The 22,137-nt window shown below is 41.5% G+C and overlaps 1 protein-coding gene across 1 annotated transcript in view; it reads right to left on the reverse strand.

Moving 5' to 3' along the window:
- Positions 1–2,239: 2,239 nt before the first annotated feature.
- Positions 2,240–22,137, reverse strand: part of LOC123863765 (uncharacterized) — a 47,998-nt gene continuing 28,100 nt past the window's right edge. Inside the window, exons 9-12 of the mRNA XM_054504381.1 lie at positions 21,314–21,446; positions 16,303–16,409; positions 4,517–4,629; positions 2,240–3,857 (exon numbers count right to left, since the gene is read on the reverse strand). Coding sequence (XP_054360356.1) covers positions 3,846–3,857; positions 4,517–4,629; positions 16,303–16,409; positions 21,314–21,446 — 365 coding nt within the window. The 3' untranslated portion in view covers positions 2,240–3,845. The remainder of the gene's footprint in view (positions 3,858–4,516; positions 4,630–16,302; positions 16,410–21,313; positions 21,447–22,137) is intronic.

A 22,137-nucleotide genomic window follows, 5' to 3' on the forward strand; every position in this document is an offset into this window, starting at 1 on the left:
CCCCGGCCCTCCCCCATGTAAACCATCAGAGCAGGGACCATGTCTTCCGTATCTAGGAAACGTCTGGCCTCAGAAGGTCTTCTGAGAAACCTGGCTCAGTGGTTCTCAAACTTTTTGGGCTCAGCACCCCGTTAGGTTTAAAAACTATAGGACCTTAAAGAGCCTTTATGGAAGATGTATATGTTTGTTTTTTAAGAAATTTAAACTGAGGGGAAGATTTAAATATTCATTTAAAAGTAACAGTAATAAACTCATTACAAGTTATTAGAGCGATGGTGCCACATATAACGTCGCTTCTGGAAAACTCCATGGTGCACTCCTAAGAGTGAAAAGAGGGAAATAGCTCTGAATATTGGCATGCAAATAGTTTTGACCTGTTGGTCCCCTGAAAGGATGCCAAGACCTCTGGGTCTCATGCTCTGAGAACCTCTGATGTGGTTCAACCTCCTTTTATATGTACGAGTAACAGCGCTGTTATGTGAAGGTGACAATTATGAAACCTGGGTTCTTCTATTGCTAGCCTGGGGTCATGTTCTTTTGTTTTCTCAAGCAAAGCAGACAACATCTTCCTTTTAAAAGATAAGAAATTTGAGGTCCGGAATGCCTAAGGAGATGACTGATTACCACCACCACCTAGTGGTGGACACCGGTAGTGTCACGTGTGGGATTCCAAGCCTCCCTTCCCTCAGTGGGGCTCTCAGCCTCCTCTGGCCTCCTCATGCCAGGCCCTGTGTCTGGATGGAGGCTAACCAAACTCAAGGAGTCGGGCAGAGGACACAAGGATGCATAAGTATGTAAAAATAGAAATATGGACACAGGGTCACATTTGGCTAGATGCTATGTGTGCTGCTTGTCGAGTGGAATATTAAGTGCTGCAAGGGACAGAGATATCCCTGAGGACTGATGCTATGAGGAAAAGCCTCATGGAAGAGCTCAAGTCTGAACTGGGGAGAGATGGGAGGCCCTCAAGGCCAGGATATGAGTGAAGAGAGCACACCTCTCCAAGCTGTCAGCCAGAGCAGAGCAGGAGAGGTGGCGGATGTTAATCTCACCACACTAACTTTATGAGCCAGATAAAAATGCGTATAAACAAGCCCAGATGAACATATTCATATTAAACGACCACACATCTGACTAGAGAGTTCTAAATGCGAGATATCTAACAAAGGAGGGAGGCAGGAACCAGATGAGCATAAAATGCACTCAAGTTGTTGGGAACTGGCCAGTTTGAAAGAGAAAAGGAGAGAAAGTCAGATGAAAGGATGAAAGTCTAGAGGATGCTTTTTTTTTTTTTTTTTTCACATTTTAACATCTCTGAAACTGGACAGAACTTCCCCTACCTGCTCCAGCTGGACTGCTCTCTGCACTTAGAAAACTTACTCATCTTCGCTCTTTGCCAACATATACTCATGTACTCCCAGGAAATCACAGTACTTATTGTATCTCTTCCACTTTTTTGGCACTGGGTCACATAGCAAGCAAAAAGTGCTGTTACTGGGCGCCTGGGTGGCTCAGTTGGTTAAGTGACTGCCTTCAGCTCAGGTCATGATCCTGGAGTCCCTGGATCGAGTCCCGCATCAGGCTCCCTGCTCGGCAGGGAGTCTGCTTCTCCCTCTGACCCTCCTGACCCTCCCCCCTCTCATGTGCTCTCTCTCTCTCATTCTCTCTGTCTCAAATAAATAAATAAATAAATCTTTAAAAAAAAAGTGCTGTTACTGATGTTTATTGAGCAATTTCAAGTTTTTAAAATTGACAGCTCATAAATGATAAAAATGTTAAAATAGTAAAATGAGTATAAAATGAAAAAAAGCAAGTACTGTTAATAGACTTTCCAGAAATTCCTACATATGTACAAACAGACACAACTCATTAAAAATTTTTAAGGGGCACCTGGGTGGCTCAGTCGTTAAGTGTCTGCCTTCAGCTCAGGTCATGATCCCAGGGTCCTGGGACTGAGCCCCGCTTCGGGCTCCCTGCTCAGCGGGAAGCCTGCTTCTCCCTCTCCCACTCCCCCTGCTTGTGTTCTCTCTCTCACTGTGTCTCTCTCGGTCAAATAAATAAATAGAATCTTTAAAACAAAACAAAACAAATACCATCATTATAAATATTGCCTTACACATGTGTGAGAGAATATTTGTAAAATAAATTTCTCAGATACCTAGGTCAAAAGTTACGTATTTTTCATTTTGATAGACAATGTCAAAAGACTTCTAAGGAGGCACACAGTTTTACACTCCCACTGAGTGGATGTCGGTGGCAAATTTCAAAAAGGTCTTTTTTTTTTTTAAAGCAGGTACAATTTATCAGGAGGTCTCACAGATTCGATATATAAGTTCTGAAGATCCGTTATATTATTTCAACTCTCACACTCTGTTATTGTTTACTTTTAACATGTGAGGATCTTGTCTTCCTAGCTAGATGCTAAGATATTGAAGGGTGAACATAATTTACTATAAACATCCTCACCTTCACAGATAGTTTGGTTCCACAGACTTGCCAGAACTTGATTTGTACGTGGTATGAACGACAGCCTTGCCTTTTAGAAAAATATACATTCATTTCTTTATTTTTTATTTTGAGTAGGCTCCACACCCGAAGTGGGGCTTGAACTCACAACTCTGAGATCAAGAGTCACATTCTCTACCAACTGAGCCAGCCAGGCACCCCAACAGACTGGCTTTTTGTTTGGTTTTTTGTTTTGTTTTGTTTTGTTTTTTACTTCAAAATGGAAAGGTCTTACGTATTTTTTTCTTCTTTTTTATTTTTCGTGTGTAGCTTTTCCAAGTGAAATAACTGGAATCATTTACTTCTAACATCAACAATAATAACTGCCACTAATATTTATATTTGAGCATGCATTATGAAACAAGTATTGTCCAAAAATACTTGACATGTGTCATCTCATTCAGTGCTCACCAAATGAGACAGGTGCTATTCTTATCCGTATCTTATCAGGGAGAACTGAGGCTCAGTGAGGTTAACCGACTTGGCCAATGTCACACACCTGGACTGCAGCAGTTTTCCACAGAGAATTCCAGTCCATTTCATTCCCCAGTCCACGCTTTTCATCCCTGCACCATATCGTCATGGCATATAACTTTCAACTAATTCAATTTATCATCCATACATTGGTCAACCACACATCTTCTCTTTCCTATGGAGCAGATATCTTCATTTGGTGGGGGGAGCGGTGGTTAAAGTGATTGATTAGAAGTTTCCTCATTTGGGGAGTATCCCCATTTTGGGGGATATCGTCTTTCAGAAAGTGGTTATTTCCAAATATTCCTATTATTCCCAACTATAGATATACTCATGAAAGAAGATTCTTTCTTTCTTAGATAAAGATCATGACTTCCTTCAAATTATAAATTTCACAAGCACATAAGAAGCACCAGAGGAGAATCCTACCTATTTTTACAAAGGTCAACTTGTGAATCCCACATTTTAGAAAAAGACAAGCATGGGGCGCCTGGGTGGCTCAGTTGGTTAAGCGACTGCCTTCGGCTCAGGTCATGATCCTGGAGTCCCGGGATCGAGTCCCGCATCGGGCTCCCTGCTCGGCGGGGAGTCTGCTTCTCCCTCTGACCCTCCTCCCTCTCATGTTCTCTGTCTCTCATTCTCTCTGTCTCAAATAAATAAATAAAATCTTTAAAAAAAAAAAAAGAAAATGACAAGCATAGCAGGATTAACACTACTTTGAACTTTCATAAATTAGTCATCAAATTTTAGAACTTGAGATGGGCTTGGTTCCAGTGAAAACAATTATTATAGAAAAAGCAATATCTTTCTACACATGTCTGGTTGGCCATGGAAATAGCATCCATAAAGATATATGGCATCCATCTTCAGTTTTTAGCCTACGAAATAATGAAGAAAAAATAATAAATTATAAAAAGAAAAAAGGAAGTTCAACTTCATACAATAGGGAGTAAACATACGTAAAGCATTACCACCTAAAAGATCCCACATGTTTCATAAATAGTTTAGGTAAATTCACCATTTCAAAACCACAATAAGCTAACAGGAACCAGGATTTGTGGGGGGGAAGTGGGAAAGTTGAAGACAGGATGCAAGGTTTGCACCAACATTTGAGGGAACTATGTTGTTTCCTACTACTTGTCCTTTGATACAATCATCCATCAGAATGGACTGATGGTTTGGGCTACTATTACCTAGAACCAAAATTCTCGTGATTTTTTTTTTTAAAGATTTTATTTATTTATTTGAGAGAGAATGAGAGAGAGCACATGAGAGGGGGGAGGGTCAGAGGGAGAAGCAGACTCCCTGCCGAGCAGGGAGCCCGATGCGGGACTCGATCCTGGGACTCCAGGATCACGACCTGAGCCGAAGGCAGTCGCTTAACCGACTGAGCCACCCAGGCGCCCCCAAATTCTCGTGATTTTATCAAGTGCAAAATCTGCTGAGGGTGGCATCTACCCCAGTTTAGTGCCCAGGCTCTGCACACACACTCTCCTGGTGGCTGCAACTCAGCAGACCCAGACATCTAAGAACATACCTTTTTCTTCTTTCTACGGGTAATACTAGATTTCCTGCTATTTTTCCAAATAGATCTGAAGGTTTCTGAAGAGACTTGAGGAGTGACCATAATTTTTAAGACTGGTAGTTTACCTGAAAGGGGAAGAACATAATAGTAAATGGGCAGGATATCTCACAACTCCATTTGATGGACTGGGTCTTGGCTTCTGAGAGGGGCATTTTCCCACATTGTTATTAACTGGGCAACTTTTCTCTCACCTAATACCTTTTCCCTATATCTTCTTGATGTGAGTGATCTGTAACAATTTATTTCTATAAAAACTTCTCACTCTAGTCCTTTCTTTTCAATTCCTACTGTCATATGTTTACCTGGATAACTGTAGTAGTCTTCCAACTGGTCTTCCTAGCTTCAGACTTCCCCACCCCCATATCCATCCTGGAATCTACTTCCAAATTAATCATCTGAAAGTGAAATTCTGATCTTGTCATTCATCACCTCTAATACTTTATTAGCTCTTCATCTTTAGTGGACCTCTCTTGGTTTTGCTTGTCCAGCTTGCATTTTAGCTTCTTTCTGAAACAGAAGCTTGAGTTTACTTTGGGGTTCCACTCCCCTGTCCTCCAGGGGTGGATGGGCACACAACCCAGATCTGGCCAATTAGTGGATTTATTCTCCCTGGCACAGTGATTGGTTAACAGGTGACTCATGATGGTCCAGTGAAAACAGGAGAAAGGCTCTTAATCTTGAGATTAAACGGGTACAATGTAAACTTATGGCCAGTGCTGCCCAAAATGCCACTGTGTGGGAAGAACCTGTCTGAGAATAAAGTCAACACAAGCAGAACTTCCAGGAGATGAAGGTAGGGAATGCCACCTGAACCCCTAAATCCAGCTGGACCTGTAGTTAGAACCACCCTTGGACTTTTAGTTTTATAGGTCAACAATTTTGTGTATGTGTACTTAGATCAGTTTGAGTTGGTCCTGTATCACCTGAAACCAAGATTTTTCACTGATTATCCTATAAAGACCAGCAATATTGTGATTTATAAGAAATATGTATTTAGAGTATTCAGATTTCTCATATATATTTGGTCTTTGTCCATGGTTCCTGGCTCCCAAACCGTTGGAATTTCCTGAGCAATAAGAGAAATGGGAGCAGCTTTTGGTCTCTTAGGTGTGTGGGGTGATGGGTAAAATAGGTGATGGGGATTAAAGAGTATACGTACCATGATGAGCACCGAGTAATGTATAGAAACTATATTGTACACTTGAAGCTAATATAACACTCCGTGTCAACTACACTGGATTTTTAAAAAAGAAAACTTGAAAAATGTAATATCTGGTCCCTGGTTCTCAGTTCCTGAAAATGCCTTAGAGCCGTAAAGGTGAAATGGGTGCCTTGTAATTCAAAACAAGTCCCTTTCCATTACACCTGAATTTATGTTAATGAGGAGACTTGGAAAGCTGGTTGCCAGGGGAACCAACCATAAATGAATGGTTAGAACTTTCAGTCCTACCCCCTGATTCTCCAGGGAGGGGAAAGGGGCTGGAGGTTGAATCAATCACCAATGGCCAATGATTTAATCAATCATGCCCGTGTAATAAAGCCTCCATAAAAATCCAAAGGACGGGATTCAAAGAGCTTCCAGGTTGGGAAACCAGAATGCTTCCACGTGCCATCATGCTGGGCTCCAATGTCCATGAGGACAGAGCTGCTTTGTTCGAGACCTCACCCTCTGTATCTCTTCATCTGGCTATTGATTTGTATCCTTTAATAACCTTTGTAATAACGCAGCAATCTAGTGAATAAACTGGTTTCCTGAGTCATATTAGCTGTTCTAGCCAATTAATCAAACCCAAGGAGTGGGTCATGAGAACCTCAGCTTTATAACCAGTCAGTCAGAAGCCCAGGTAACAATCTGGACTTGCTGTTGATGTCTGAAGTGGTTGTGGGGGGGAGGGGACAGTCTTGTGGGACTGAGCCCTTAACCTGTGGAATCTGATGCTAAGCTCCAGATAGGTAGGATCAGAATGGAGTTGAACTGTGGGCCACCCAGCTAGTATTTGGGAATTGCTTGGTGGTGTGTGGAAAAACCTACCCCCACACATCAAAATTGGGGTCAGATAATAAGACTCAAATACCTAGCATGCCATTCGGAGAGCCTGTGTCAACCCATCCTTCTGTTATTTCCCATGGCACCTGCCCTTCTCCCCCTTCCTGTTTCTCATCTAGCCAGATGTCTGGGTCCTGCTTGCAGGTCCACAGGGGCCTCAAGCTGTAGTTTCTGGAGGTCAGGATACACCAGGAAGAGGCCAGAAGCAAAAAGGTAAGTAGGAAATATGGTGGAGAAGAAAAATAAGAACCTTAAAAATAGGACTGCATGTACTATAATAAGTACTTAAAAATAGTACTGCATGGGGGCATGGGGTGGCTCAGTCATTAAGCGTCTGCCTTCGGCTCAGGTCATGATCCCGGGGTCCTGGGATCAAGCCCCACATCGGGCTCCCTGCTCAGCCAGGAGGAGCCTGCTTCTCCCTCTCCCATTCCCCCTGCTTGTGCTCCTGCTCTCCCTGTCTCTCTCTCTGTCAAATGAAGGAGTGAAATCTTTAAAAAAAAAAAAAAAAAAAAAAGGGACTGCATGACCCTCCAGATGGTCAATTGAGGTTGCAACATGAAAATGGTTGTAAGGGTGTGGGAACAAATCAGGCTGGGCACAGTAAAGGGTAGTGGAGGATACGGTGGATGAATATGGGTAAGGGACCTGGAGGTATAAGACAATACAGTTTATAATTTCAGGATGTAGAAAGGGCCAGAAACTGTCAGTGAGGGCTTGGGTGGTACATATGCGCCTGGAAGATAAGCAAAGTCAGCATCCTATTTGGATGTTTTCCTCCGGTGAGCAGTGCTTATTGATACTTGGTGTGGTCATTCTATCCTATGGGTCATTCCATCCTGTGGGTCATCACAAAAAAAGGTGTGGTTGTGGGGGGAATGTTGCTCTGATACTTCAGGGTGGGGCTGGGCCATAATAAAATCTAAGGCAATAATCTCCCAGGGGTGTGCCTAGATTGAGAGGCACTCATGTTTCTTGGGCCTAATTTTGGCCCAGTGTCTTCCATGTTTCCTTATAGAGCAAAAGGTTATACAGATGTAGTTCTGCTAGGTGACTTGAGGGGCCATGTGGAATGTCTAATAAAGACCCTGGTGTCTCACTTGGGCCATTTGGGGACGGGGGTGTCACTGGCTTCAAAGGCCTTTGACCAGGTCTAGTGTAGACCAGTTGACCTATCAATCATAATCTAAAGGAGCTTGAGGCAAATACTTCTAGTTCCCTGACTGATATCTTTTCTGACCTTATTTTCTAACAGAGCTCAAATTTTTCTTAGGGCAGAAATGTGCCCAGCTAAAAATTAGGGATGGGCATGTGACATGCTTCTGACCAACTAGAAATAAGCATAAGTATGCTGGGGATTTCTGAGATTTCCTCATACAGGTACGAGTACATTCTCCTTGTCCCTTCCTTCTTCTTCTGGTCTGGAATGGAGATGGGAGGCTCTCAGTGAAGCAGCCACCTTACAGCTATGAGGATAAAATCACCGGTTAAGGCTGATGGTGGAGAAAGAGAAGGGAATGATGGGACGTGTCTGTACCTGCTCAGTCTTCCTCTACCTGATTAAGCCACTACAGCTGGCCCTATTCCATGTAACCAAATATCATCTCTAACTATGCAGAATTTAATAACAAATAAGAAGAAATCATCATCAGGGAGAAAAACAAAGCTCAGAGTTGAAAAAAAGAAGACAGGCTCAAATGTAGAGGAAAAGAGGAGATTCAATAAGAAAACAGGCCCAAAGTCTTGACGACTGTGAAGGTCAGGAGGGAGATGCTCAGGCTGTGAGGAATGCTGGGGGCTGGAAACCACTTGAAATGGGGTCAGTAGTGTGGTATGGGGGCCAGCTTGAGGTCTCAAAGGATTCCCACGATAGCCACACCCACAAAAGACTGTCATATTCCCGGCATACCACACTTTTGGTCATCCTTTTCACTTCCTTTTTTTTTTTTTTTAAGATTTTATTTATTTATTTATTTGAGAGAGAGAGAGAGAGAGAGAAACAGCATGAGAGGGGATAGGGTCAGAGGGAGAAGCAGGCTCCCCGCCGAGCCAGGAGCCCGATGTGGGATTCGATCCCAGGACTCCGGGATCATGACCTGAGCTGAAGGCAGTCGCTTAACCAACTGAGCCACCCAGGTGCCCCGTCATCCTTTTCACTTCTTTATAAAACTCTAGCCATTCATAAATGCTCTATATAGTGTGTGAAGCCTCCAACTCCTTAGTGGAAGCTGAGGTGATTTAAGATAGTATTAGATATTGGGCTGCCTGGGTGGCTCAGTGGGTTAAGCATCTGACTTCAGCACAGGTCATAATCTCAGGGTCCTGGAATCGAGCCCCAAGTCAGGCTCTGCACTCAGTGGGGAGTCTGCTTGTCCCTCTGTCCCTCCCCCACTCGTGCACATGCGCTCTCAAATAAATAGAATCTTAAAAAAAAGATAGTATTAGGTATTGACATGGAATTACATAACAATGAATCACATGGTAGAAAGCTATCCAGTTTTCAATTCTCTAAAAATATAGTCAAAGTAATGTATACATATAGCTAAAAAATTAAATAGGGCTAAAAAGTTTATAATGAAAAACAACAGACCCTTGCCTTTCCTCTCAACACCCGCAGTCTTCTCCAGAGACAACCACTTTTAACTCACTCAGCTGTTTTTCATGAGATTTACTGCCTTATTTCCAAGTGCTTTTTGTATTATTTGATATTTCCAGTAAAAATTTTATATATTGACTGTTATCCCTTCCTCTCACCAAACCTCCCAATAGTGATATTTCATAATTTTTAGTTAAATCAACACTTGGTGTATTGACTGGTACGGTCATATACATTTTGTTCACAATGTTTCCCTTTCTTATATAACTTTTTTTTTTAAGATTTTTTTTTTAAAGATTTTATTTATTTATTTGAGAGAGAGAATGAGATAGAGAGAGCATGAGAGGGGGGAGGGTCAGAGGGAGAAGCAGACTCCCTGCCAAGCAGGGAGCCCAATGCGGGACTCGATCCAGGGACTCCAGGATCATGACCTCAGCCGAAGGCAGTCGCTTAACCAACTGAGCCACCCAGGCGCCCTAAAGATTTTATTTTTAAGTAATCTTTACACCCAACTTGAAGGTACAACCCCAAGATCAGGAGTCACACACACTACTGACTGAGCCAGCGAGGTACCCCACTCATATAACTTTCTTCTGTCTGAATTAATAATTGTCTTAATTTTTCCTTTGCATTGTTTTCTTTGTACCTATTCTAAGTATTTCCCCCGATTTCTTTTATTTGTCATACACCCATATTTCTTGCAAAATACTTAAGTATTTCCAATGCTCTTTCAGTTTTCACTGCAGGATTCCTCCTTTCCAAAATCTTCTATTTTTCTGTTCCAATTTGGACTAGTTCTGACCCTCAACCATCATCTGGGATTCCTTTTTCTACTTTTCTGTATTGGTTCTCCTGATTTCTGGATTCTGCATTCTTCATCTTGGTGGTTTACTCTCATTTAGCTCAAGTGTGTTCTCTGGGACCTTCCTAGGAAACAGAGGAGGCACACAGTTTTGAGTTCTTGTGTGCTAAAAACATCTTTACTTTATCCTCATACTTGGTTAGGAGTTGGGAATGTATAGAATTCTCACAGAGTTGTCATGGCAGTGCCCCATAGTTTCTAGCTTCCAGTCAGAAGTCTGATGTCATTCTGACTCCCAGTCCTTCGGATGGAATATACAGTATTTATCTGGAAGTTGTTAAGATTCTCCCCTTTGTTCCTAGTGTTCTAAATGCCATGGTGATATAGCTTTTATCATTCACTGTTGCTGAGCACTCAATGGGCTCTTTCAATATGCAGATTTATGTCTGTTGGTTCAGGGAAAGGTCTTGATTTATTTGACAATTATTTGATAATGCCCTTTCTCCACTTTTCTCTGGTCTCTCTGAACTATGAGTTAAATGCTGGTGTTCACAGACTGATCCTCTCTCATATATTCTCACCAACTTTTCATTCTACTTTTTAAAGACTTGCTTGACTTCATCTTTCAACATCTGTTTTGAAATTTTTATTTTGGCTATCATTTTTATTTGCCAAGAACTTTTTCTTATTTTCCCAATTAATCTTTTTTCATAGCATCCTGTTCTTGTTTTACAGATGCATTATCTTCTGTTTCACTGGGGGAAGTTCTCAGATTTCTGTTCATAGTGAAGCTTGAGGCATCCAAAGACTGATGGGAAGCTCCTCTGTATGAGCAGGGCTTGCTTACCCGCTGGGCTTTTTTGAATGATGAGGGCATGGCCAGGAGTCAGCATCTGTTTTTCCTTTCTTTGGAGCTATTCAGTTGATCAAAGAATACTCCAGAGGCACCTGGATGGCTCAGTCGGTTAAGCATCCGACTCTTGATTTTGGCTCAGGTCATGATCTCAGGGTTTTGAGGTCAAGCCCTGCATCAGGCTCCATGCTGGATGTGGAGCCTGCTTAAGATTCTCTCTCCCTGGGCGCCTGGGTGGCTCAGTTGGTTAGGCGACTGCCTTCGGCTCAGGTCATGATCCTGGAGTCCTGGGATCGAGTCCCGCATCGGGCTCCCTGCTCAGCAGGGAGTTCTCCCTCTGACCCTCTTCCCTCTCATGCTCTCTATCTCTCATTCTCGCTCTCAAATAAATAAATAAAATCTTAAAAAAAAAAAAAAAAGATTCTCTCTCCCTGGGGTGCCTGGGTTGCTCAGTTGTTAAGCGTCTGCCTTCGGCTCAGGTCATGGTCCCAGGGTCCTGGGATCGAGCCCCGCATCGGGCTCCCTGCTCCACAGGAAGCCTGCTTCTCCCTCTCCCACTCCCCCTGCCTGTGTTCCCTTTCTCTCTCTGTCTCTCTCTATCAAATAAATAAATAAAATCTTTTTTTAAAAAAAAAAGATGCTCTCTCCTTCTCTCTCTGCCCGTCCCCCCTCTACCCCTGCGCTTGCGTGCATGCTCTCCCTCTCTCAAAAAATAAATAAATAAATAAAAAGAATACCCCAGTCTTCTACATGGCTATCAGTCTCCAGAAGCAGGGCAGACAAAAGTGGCTCAGGTAATGGTAAAGGCTGGAAGTGTTCAGTGTGTAGAATTTTCCCTAATCCTCTTTTCAGCTTCTTACTTTACCCTAATTCCAGCCATGCTGGATGTCCTAGGTCTGCTGAATGGCTGTTTAATTTTTCCAGAGAAAACTCCCTAACTGGTCTTCCTTCTTTTGTCCTCACCTCTCCTCGAATCTATTTTCAACTTAGAGTTGAAGTAATCCTGATAAGATGTGGGTCAGATCAGGTCACTCCTCTTAAAATTCTCAAATGCCTTTCCATCTCAATAAAGTTAAAAACCAAAGTCCTCATAATTGCCTAGAAGACCCCCTGCCCTCCACGTCTACTTCTTGGAATTATTTTGCCCTATTACCTTCCCATTATTTCTCACTCCACTCCAGCCATGCTGGCTTCCATACTGGTTTTAGAACACACCAGCTAGCCTCCTGCCATAAGCCTTTGCACCTACTGTTCTGCTTACCTGGACCGCTCTTTTCCCAAATATCTACATGGCTTGCTCTCACACACCTTGCGGTCTTTACTCAAATGTTTCTTCTTAGTACAGCCTTCTCTGGCTATCCTAACTAAACTCCCCATCCCCTGACATACATGCTTTATCTCCTTTTCTTGCTTTATTTTTCCCTTAAGTATGATCACCATCTGATATACAATAATGTATATTTTACTTCTCTTTTTTTTTTTTTAAGATTTTATTTATTTATTTGAGAGAGAGAATGAGAGAGAGCACATGAGAGGGGGGAGGATCAGAGGGAGAAGCAGGCTCCCCGCCGAGCGGGGAGCCCGATGCGGGACTCGATCCCGGGACTCCAGGATCATGACCTGAGCCGAAGGCAGTCGCTTAACCAACTGAGCCACCCAGGCGCCCCTTTACTTCTCTTTAGAGTTGGTTTACTGTCTGTCATCCACTAGCAAGGAAGACCCATGAAAGCAGGGATTCACTGCTCAACTCAAACAAGGCCTGGCATTTGTGGGGTGTCCTGATCAGATGTGCAGGCCACCAAATGTGGGCTGCTCCAATTGGGAGGAGGCCGGCAGCATGGGTGGTGAAAGGATTCACCCTAGGCAGAACAAGAGATAAAAGTTTACTGAATACACTGCAAGGGAGCGGTGGACAGGACAGCAAAGGAGAGACTCTGCTAGGAGGCAGTGGTGAGGCGCCAGTTATAGGGCAGAGTGAGGAGGCAGGGAACGTATGGAATTTTCCCTTTTTTGGTAAGCTTAGGAACTGTGCCTGGTTATAACTGGTCAGTTAGGGCCTATGGCTATTTCAAGGCGGTCACTTAATGAGCCTATTTGCATTTGGCTCAGTGGTCGCTGAGGGCCCTTTTGCCTTGTTCTACAGCATTTAATAGATTAATGTTGAAATAAATAGATAAGTAAGAATGGATAACTTAAATGATCCTGAAGTCTTCTGTTTTTGTTTTTTAATTAGTAAAAAAGCAACCCTTTAAGATGTAGACAGCAGTTTCTCCCTCTGCTAACCTTTTTTTTTTGGTAACAAGGAGGTTGCTGATGTTTCTGAGAAAGCTTTCATTGTGTGTGTGTGTTCCATCATTAAAGGTAGTTCGTGGGCGCCTGGGTGGCTCAGTTGGTTAAGCGACTGCCTTCGGCTCAGGTCATGATCCTGGAGTCCCGGGATCGAGTCCCGCATCGGGCTCCCCGCTCAGCAGGGGGGGTCTGCTTCTCCCTCTGACCCGCTTCCCTCTCGTGCTGTCTCTCATTCTCTCTCTCAAATAAATAAATAAAATCTTAAAAAAAAAAAAAAAAAGGTAGTTCGTTAAGAATTCCTTGGTAGGGCGCCTGGGTGGCTCAGTTGGTTAAGTGACTGCCTTCAGCTCAGGTCATGATCTTGGAGTCCTGGGATGGAGTCCCGCATCGGGCTCCCTGCTCGGCAGGGAGTCTGCTTCTCCCTCTCCCACTCCCCCTGCTTGTGTTCCCTCTCTCACTGTGTCTTTCTCTGTCAAATAAATAAATAAAAAATCTTTTTAAAAAAAAAAAAAGAATTCCTTGGTAGACAAATAAATGACTTTAGGCTGTTAATTTGGATTTCATGAAAGAAGTAGGGTTAGGATTAGAAATTAGCTTGTTAACTTGCAAATGATAAGAACACGCAAGCAATCAAAAGAAGAACATTAGTTCTATAATCAACGATATTACTAATTGCTTTTAATGTTTAAAAGGCTACCATTAAGGCTAAATGGCAGGAGATTTCCTTAAAGAATCCAACCAGCTAACCCTGTTTTGAGGAGTCTTTCTTGGTGTTCAAACTAACAATTGAAAGTGCTCCATCAGAAACATGCCATAATTATTTTGGTTCAAAATGTGGATGTATTAAAGTTACTCATGATATATACTACTACATATGGGGGAAAAAACACTTTCTTGAACTGTGAATTGTTTTTTAATGCTTTTTAAATGAGAATCTGTATTTTCAGGTGGGTATTTCATAATTACCTTCCCCATTTACGCAAATTGAACCATTTACTAGGCAAGCACAATGTTTTGCAGAGCCAAATAAGTACTCGATGAGAATCATTTTCCATCAAATCAGCTGAGACTGTCCATCATTTGCACTCACTACAGTAATGATCCGAAGACTACCTGCAGCCTTTTATAATGTCTTCTGCTAAAGCAGGGTATGGTGAGAAAGTGACCACAGTGCTAAGGAAAACCAAATGAAGTCATTAACCTGCTTTCAGCTTATTGAGCTTAAAGTTCAATTCAAATTCATTTTAAAAGAATAATTCCATTGCATTTGAATTCAACTCAAATGGACTAGGAAGTAGATGTTCTGTTTCTACAAAATAAAAGGATAATTCAAAAATCTTGAGATCATTTGGTTGGCTGTGAAGAAATGACGATGCAGTGGCTTCAGTATAAAAATGTCAACATTGGGGTGCCTGGGTGGCTCAGTTGTTAAGCGTTTGCCTTCGGCTCAGGTCATGATCCCAGGGTCCTGGGATCGAGCCCCGCATCGGGCTCCCTGCTCAGCGGGAAGCCTGCTTCTCCCTCTCCCACTCCCTCTGCTTGTGTTCCCTCTCTCGCTGTGTCTCTCTCTCTGTCAAATAAATAAATAAAATCTTTAAAAAATTAAAATTAAAAAAATAAAAATGGCAACGTGGTAGACAGTAATATTGTAATTCTTTTCTCTAAAACTGCCAGTATTAGGAAAAAATGCTATCTAAAACTATGCTGTGTCTCTAAGGTCATTTTATCGAGGAAATGATAAAGACCAATGCTTGTACTACTTAATTCTCTTCATGTAACCTGCCAGATAATGCACCAAGATTTCTCACCCCGCCTTTTTTAATTTAAGTTCAAATTAACATATAATGTATTACTGGTTTCAGGGGTACAGGTCTGTGATTCATCAGTCTTCTAGAAGTCTTTCCCCTACTTATTTATTTATTTTTTTAAAAGATTTTATTTATTTATTTGACAGAGAGATAGAAGCACAAGTACGCAGAGAGGCAGGCAGAGGGAGAGGGAGAAACAGGCTGAGCCTGAAGCGGGACTCGATCCCAGGACCCTGGGATCATGACCTGAGCTGAAGGCAGACGCTTAACCAACTGACCCCCTCAGGTGCCCTCTTACCCCCTTTTTAAACACTGAATTTGGATGTTTAAATCTGTTTACAATGTCTTTCACTGAGCTTTATTTTAAATGACGCTTTCTCATCTTCTCTCTGTCAGCAGTAAGAATGACTATCATTAATTCTGGTCATGCATATTAACGAAAGGAGGAGGGCAGGGTTGGCCAATGTTAAATAAATAACTCATTCCATATGTGATTCTCTCATTTTCAAAGGATTACATGGTCATAAAGGACCCTTCATGTTCTCCCGATGTCAATCACAATTTAAGATGGTCCAGCAAGCACGTCAGAATCTTGTAAGGGATGTCGCTTGAGTTTTCCAGTTGCTGTCTGCAGAAATATCTGCAGTTTGGGTTGTGGGGGAGAATAGAGAATAGGAGAGGGTCCCTCAGAGAATATTCCTTACAGTAACCCTCCTCTAATCTGCGCTTTCTCTCTCTATAGCTCCAGTTACTCATGGTCAGGAAGCAGATGGTCTTCCCTCTGAGGAATCATCAGAAGGTCAATAGTAGCCTAATGCTACTGTGTCATTCCCCTTACTTCATCTCCTCATGCAGGTTTTGTACATCATCACAAGAAGAGCGAGTATGGTACAGTAAGATATTTTGAGAGAAAGACCACATTCACATAACTTTTATTACAGTATACTATCATAAGTATTCTACTTTACTATTTATTATTGTTATTTATAAATTAAACTCTCATAGGTAAGTTTGTACAGGAAAAAAACAACATATATACGGTTTGGTCCTATGTGAGGTTTCAGGCATCCACTGGGGGTCCTGGAACATGTCCGCCATGCATAAGGGGAGGCTACCGTGCTTATGTCAAAGATGACATATGACATCATAAAAGTTCTTGAACTCTGTGCAAATCACTGAGCAAATGGATACAAGGGTAGGTGGCTTATGACAGTGCTCTTGGTCATCACTTAGCTCAGGCCAGTTCTTTAATGAAAAAAGTAGAGCAAACTGTGAGTAGTATAGCATTTAGGGGTGAGTAGATGTGGACGAGTGCAGGGGAACACAAACCACGAACACTCTACCTGTCTTTCTGGCTCTCAGTGCTTCAAGAATGTCAGGAACAGCCATTTCTCCCAGGACATTGTTTCCGAGGTCAATTTCCCTTAAGTGAGCAGAGGATGTGATCAGGCTGGCCACAGAAGAGGACAAATCAAAATGGCATTGTGTAGGGGCGCCTGGGTGGCTCAGTCGTTAAGCGTCTGCCTTCGGCTCAGGTCATGATCCCAGGGTCCTGGGATCGAGTCCCAGGTCGGGCTCCCTCCTCGGGGGGAAGCCTGCTTCTCCCTCTCCCCCTCCCGCTGCTTGTGTTCCTGCTCTCTCTATCTCTGTCTCTGTCAAATAAATAAATAAAATCTTAAAAAAAAAAAAAAATGGCATTGTGTCAAGCATGGTTACTCAAAGAAACTCAGTCCACTTATTTTGGAGTCTGATCTCTCTTCTTAGGTCCTCAGCACTCTCCTTAACAACCCCCTTCCAAAGACGATGCACTGACCCAATTTGAAACTGAATCCAGGCTTCCAGTTTAATCTCTCTAGTTTGGATGCCTCTCCTAAGTAAATTGGTAGGATAAAGACTTTTAGTTGCCTTAAATCTTCCATTCACTTATTTATTCAGAAGATATGATGTGGCGTTGTGCAGGGCTTCCCAGTCTTTTAGAATTTACGCACCAGTAAAATGTCAAAAAGCTTGGGGGGGGACTGGCTTGACAACTTCTAGTATGTCAAATAAATAACAATTCTCACCTAGCAACACTATAGCAGAACAAATGTTTTTACACAAAATTAGAAAGCGCATAGTCTCAAAATAAAGGATAGCTTTGAAAATTAAGTAAGTTTAGCTTTATGAAAAATGAATACTCCATCTATCTTTTTTTTCTAATCTCTTTGAGGATTATTGAAAATTCCTTCATGTCCCAGCACTGGCCTGCCAACTGGTCTTTGAGAGTCTCTGGCATCATGAGTAGACATGGAATCGGGTGAAGTCCTGGGCTTCTGGTCAGCTTCTACCTCCTGTCAACCGTGTAAACATGGGCAGGCCATGTGCCCTCTTGGGTCTCATCTTCCTCATCTGTAACATTGGCCCCCAAAATGGCTCTTCTGCCTATTTTATAAGGTTGTGGTGAAAACAGAATGAAGCAGTTCCTATGAAAGTATCTTGCAAATGCAGTACCAGTGATGTTATTATATTGAGTGCATGCTTACTAAATGCATATGATATATGTAACACTGCAGATTAAAGGAATATAACACATGGCTTCTGCTCTGAAAGATATTATCATATGACTTTCAATAAAACAATTATGAGTCCTTACCATGTACTGGGGATGTGAAATTTCAGTTAAGATCAGTAGTAAATACAAGGTCATTCTCCCTGTACACACTTTCTATTGATTCCGCAGCTAGAATTCAAGGGTGGGGCTCAATGGTTCTGCCAGACTCTCTGTCTTAAAGGTCTTGCTCCCAAGGAAATAGCCTATCTAATCAGGACTTGCCTGGCTTCAGCTTCCTGAACTGCCTGCCTGTGTCCCATTCCTTCAGATAAGATGGGTGAGAGCAGGGATGCTTCAGGAGGAAGCAGGCGTTCTAGAAGGAGAAGGAAGAGTGTTGAAGACAAACTTCACAATTCGACAATTCTACAACTAAGTCTGATTTCAGAGGCCAGGGATTTAATCACTACACTACACAGCCTCACATGAGCTAGGGTTTTATGGAATATTTACTATGCATCAGATGTGATCAGGGCCACCCACATGCTTAAGCACTTGTGCCCAGCACAAAGGGGTCCTCCAAAGGTGTGAGTAGGGCTGAAACCTGCCAAGCTCTGTTTGTCAAGTTCTGGGACCAGAAGCATAGACCTAGAAAGGGTAAGCTCCTCTGACTCATTGGCCAGAGGTGGTGCCTCTTTTAATTTATCTGTCTGGAGGGGCTCTTTTTCTAATTTGTATAAAGGTGCTAGCTGGAGCCCTATGCACTGTATATAGCATATTACATACATGATCTAATTTAACCCTGTAACACGCTCTTGAGTGAGACACTATTATTATCCCCATTTTTACAAATGAGGAAACTGAGTTATAGAGAAGTTACTATAAAAATATATATAGGTTAAAAGTAAAAGGACAGAAACAGATTACCATGCTAATATTAATCCAAAGAAAGCTGAAGTAGCTATATTAATATTCATCAAAGTATATTTCAGAGAAGGGAATATTACCAGAGATTAGAGAAAAATATTACCAGGGATTTCATAACGATAAGAGTCAATTCTTCAAGTGACTTAATCTTTTTTTTTTTTTTAAGATTTATTTATTTATTTATTTGAGACAGAGAGAATGAGAGAAAGAGAGCACATGAGAGGGGGGAGGGTCAGAGGCAGAAGCAGGTTCCCCGCCGAGCAGGGGGCCTGATGTGGGGCTCGATCCCAGGACCCCGGATCATGACCCACGCCGAAGGCAGATGCCTAATGACTGAGGCACCCAGGCACCCCCAAGTGACTTAATCTTAAATGTTTTGCACCTAACAACAGACCTTAAAAATATATGAAGCAAGGGGCACCCGGATGGCTGTCGGTTGAGTCCGACTCTTGATTTTGGCTCAGGTCATGATCTAGGGGTCCTGGGATCGAACCCCACATTGAGCTTTGCCCTCAGCGGGGAGTCTGCTTGAGATTCTCTCTCTCCTTCTTCCTCTGCCCCTCCCCCTGCTTGCATGCTCCCCCACCCCGCTCTCTTTCTGTCTAAATAATAAATAAAATAAATATTTTTAAAAAATACATGAAGCAAAACTGATTAAATTGCAAGGAGATACAAAGTCATAATTATCCTTCTTTCAATAATTGATAGAATAAACAGAAAATTTGTAAAGATAGAGAAAACCATAACAATGCTGCCAACCAACCGGACCTAACTGACATTTCTTAACATTCCATCCAAAAATAGCAGAATATACATTCTTTTCAAGTGCACATGGAACATTTACCAAGACAGATCATAATCTGGGCCATAAAACAGGTATGTTCTCCAATCACAGCATAATTTCATTAGAAATCAACTAGAGAAAAGTATTTGAAAAATTTATAAATACGTGGAAACTAAATAGCACTCTTCTAAATAACCCATAGGTCAAAGAAATTAAAAGGGAAATTAGAAAATAGTTAGAATTGAATGACAATAAAAATATGACATATCACAGGACACCTGGGTGGCTCAGTAGATTAAGCATCTGCCTTTGGCTCAGGTCATGATCCCAGGTCCTGGGATCGAGTCCCACATTCAGCTCCTTGCTCAGAAGGGAGCCTGCTTCTCCCTCTGCCTGCTGCTCCCCCTGCTTGTGCACTCTCTTTCTCTCTCTGACAAATAAATAAATAAAATCCTTTAAAAAAAAATACAACATATCAAAATTTGTAGGATGCAATGAAAAAGTGCTTAGTGTTAATATAACCATTTACATTAGAAAAACAAGAAGTTCAAAATCAATAACTTAAGCTTCTACCTTAATAAACTAGAAAGAGAAGAGCATATTAAACCCAAGATAAACAGAATAAAGGAAATAATAAAAATAAGAGTATAAATCAATGAAATAGAAAAAATTAAAATAGGAGAGGTAACCAAAAGCAAGTTCTTTGAGAAGATCAATAAAATTGATAAAATTCTAGTCATATTGATTTGGGAAAAAAAGAGAAAACAAGTTATCAATATTAAGCACAAAAGAGGAGACATCACTACAGATCCTCCAGATAGGAAAAGGAAGAGAAGGAAATATTATGAATAACTTTAAGACAATAAATTTGAAGACTTAGCCAAAATGAACAAATTGCTTAAAAGATGTAAACTACCAAAGCTTAACAACCCCCTCACAAAATAACCAGAATAGCCTTCTATCTATTAAAGAAATTGAATTTGTAGTTAAAAAATCTTCCCATAAAGAAAACTCCAGGTCCAGAAGTATTCACTAGTGAATTCTACCAAATATTTAAAGATAAAACAGTGCCAATTCTATACAAGTTCTTTTATAAAATAGAAAAGGAGGGAACACTTCCTAACTCATTCTGTAAGGCCAAAATCACCTGATCCCAATACCAGAGGAAAACATTACAAGAAAAGAAAAGTAGGGAGCAATATCCCTGATGAGCACAGATGTGAAAACCCTTAACAAAATGTTAGCAATATACTAAAAGGATAATATATCAGCAGTGTATTAAATCTAGCAATATATTAAAAGGGTAATAATGTGAAGTTTATTAATATAACTATTATAAAAATAGCAGCCAAGCTATCCAAGTTGGAAATTCCCAACTTTCCTAAATAAAGAAATATATGAGAAAAAGAATCTTTTTCTTCTAAAATAATAAATAGCCATCAATCAAGCTCTCAAGTCTCAAATGTTAGCTATGTTCTGTTGCCCTTGATTGCCCTAAGGTGCTGTAAGTACTGATATCTAAGATGGTATAACCTGGAGCCCTCTACTGAACAAGGTTTCCTTAGGTCACAGAGTGCTACAAATGCTCACTTGTGGTTTAGCCCACTGGGTATGGGATTCAGGACAGCTGGGCAAAGAGATGTCCAAGGTTGCAGCATAAATATGGTAAGGAAATATTCTGTTTTCCAGAAGCTTTTGAGAAAAGCTCTTTCTGCCTAAGTAGGTGAGACAACTTTGTAATAAAAAAATAAACAGTGTTCACTCTTGAGTAGACTGCCTTTCTTCCTTAGGTCACATAGCGGACTTCAGGGAAGGAAAATCTGGAGGTCATAACTCCCGCCTTTCCTCGGTTGCCAACTTCATTAAATGGGGCTTCTAGTGAGGTCTTTGGGGCCCCTTTGTGGGCTCATATACAACTGTCTGCCATGCCATTTTTGTGATTTCAGGCCTTCCCTTAAGATCACATACCAAGACCAAAGTGGGTCACTGCTTCCCTCTCAGAGCTGAAAACTTCGCTTGGCCCTGTTAATAAATTGCAATTAAATCACTGTCCCTATAATTTAACCCAAGCACCTAGTTTTAGAAGGTGAACAAATAAAACCTCTTTTCTACTCACCATGTTAAAATTTGAGTGAATTCCAACAAGCCATTTTCTCCTTCTTTTCCTTTTCTGTCTATGCCATTATCTGCCAAATACAATTTCACTAACCAAGGACCAGCATCAGTCAAATCTTTAATTTTCTTGATTCCTATAAGAAAATAATAGTATTTTATTATTTTTAGATGATAGCTCCCCCATTTACCACCAGCTAAGTTGATTTTATTTTTTAAGATTGTACTTATTTGACTTGCGTGAGTAGATACATTTTGCAATATAGTGAAGGAAATACATACAATTTAAGAAGTCCTTTAAAAAAATTATTTATTCTTGGGGCACCTGGGTGGCTCAGTCGTTAAGCATCTGCCTTCGGCTCAGGTCATGATCCCAGGGTCCTGGGATCGAGCCCCACATTGAGCTCCCTGCTCCGCGGGAAGCCTGCTTCTCCCTCTCCCACTCCCCCTGCTTGTGTTCCCTCTCTCGCTGTGTCTCTCTCTGTCAAATAAATAAAATCTTTAAAAAAAAAAATTTAAAAAATACTTTATTCTTTACAATAGCAAGCCTCAAATTGCTCTGTATGAAAAGGAATCTCACTTAAGATTTAGATTGTTGCCTTTACTTTGGCTAAAGAGGAAAATCAGTGTCTTTAGAAATTTCCTGGTAGAAGATAAATGAGTTGTCCACTGACCCTGGGAAAGTGATAGTCTTTATCCAGGGATTCAGCTCTTTAAAAGAGCCTGCAAAGTTGTCACATTTTTTGAGCTCTGGAAGGGCAAATTTGAAGGAGGAAGAACCATCTCGCCTTTGTAGACTTCCCAACTGAGGTCAGTGGCCCCGCAGTC

This window comes from Mirounga angustirostris, unplaced genomic scaffold, assembly GCF_029215605.1.
Source record: "Mirounga angustirostris isolate CCGP_5_RB_7025 unplaced genomic scaffold, mMirAng1.0.hap1 SCAF_1, whole genome shotgun sequence".
NCBI lineage: Eukaryota > Metazoa > Chordata > Mammalia > Carnivora > Phocidae > Mirounga > Mirounga angustirostris.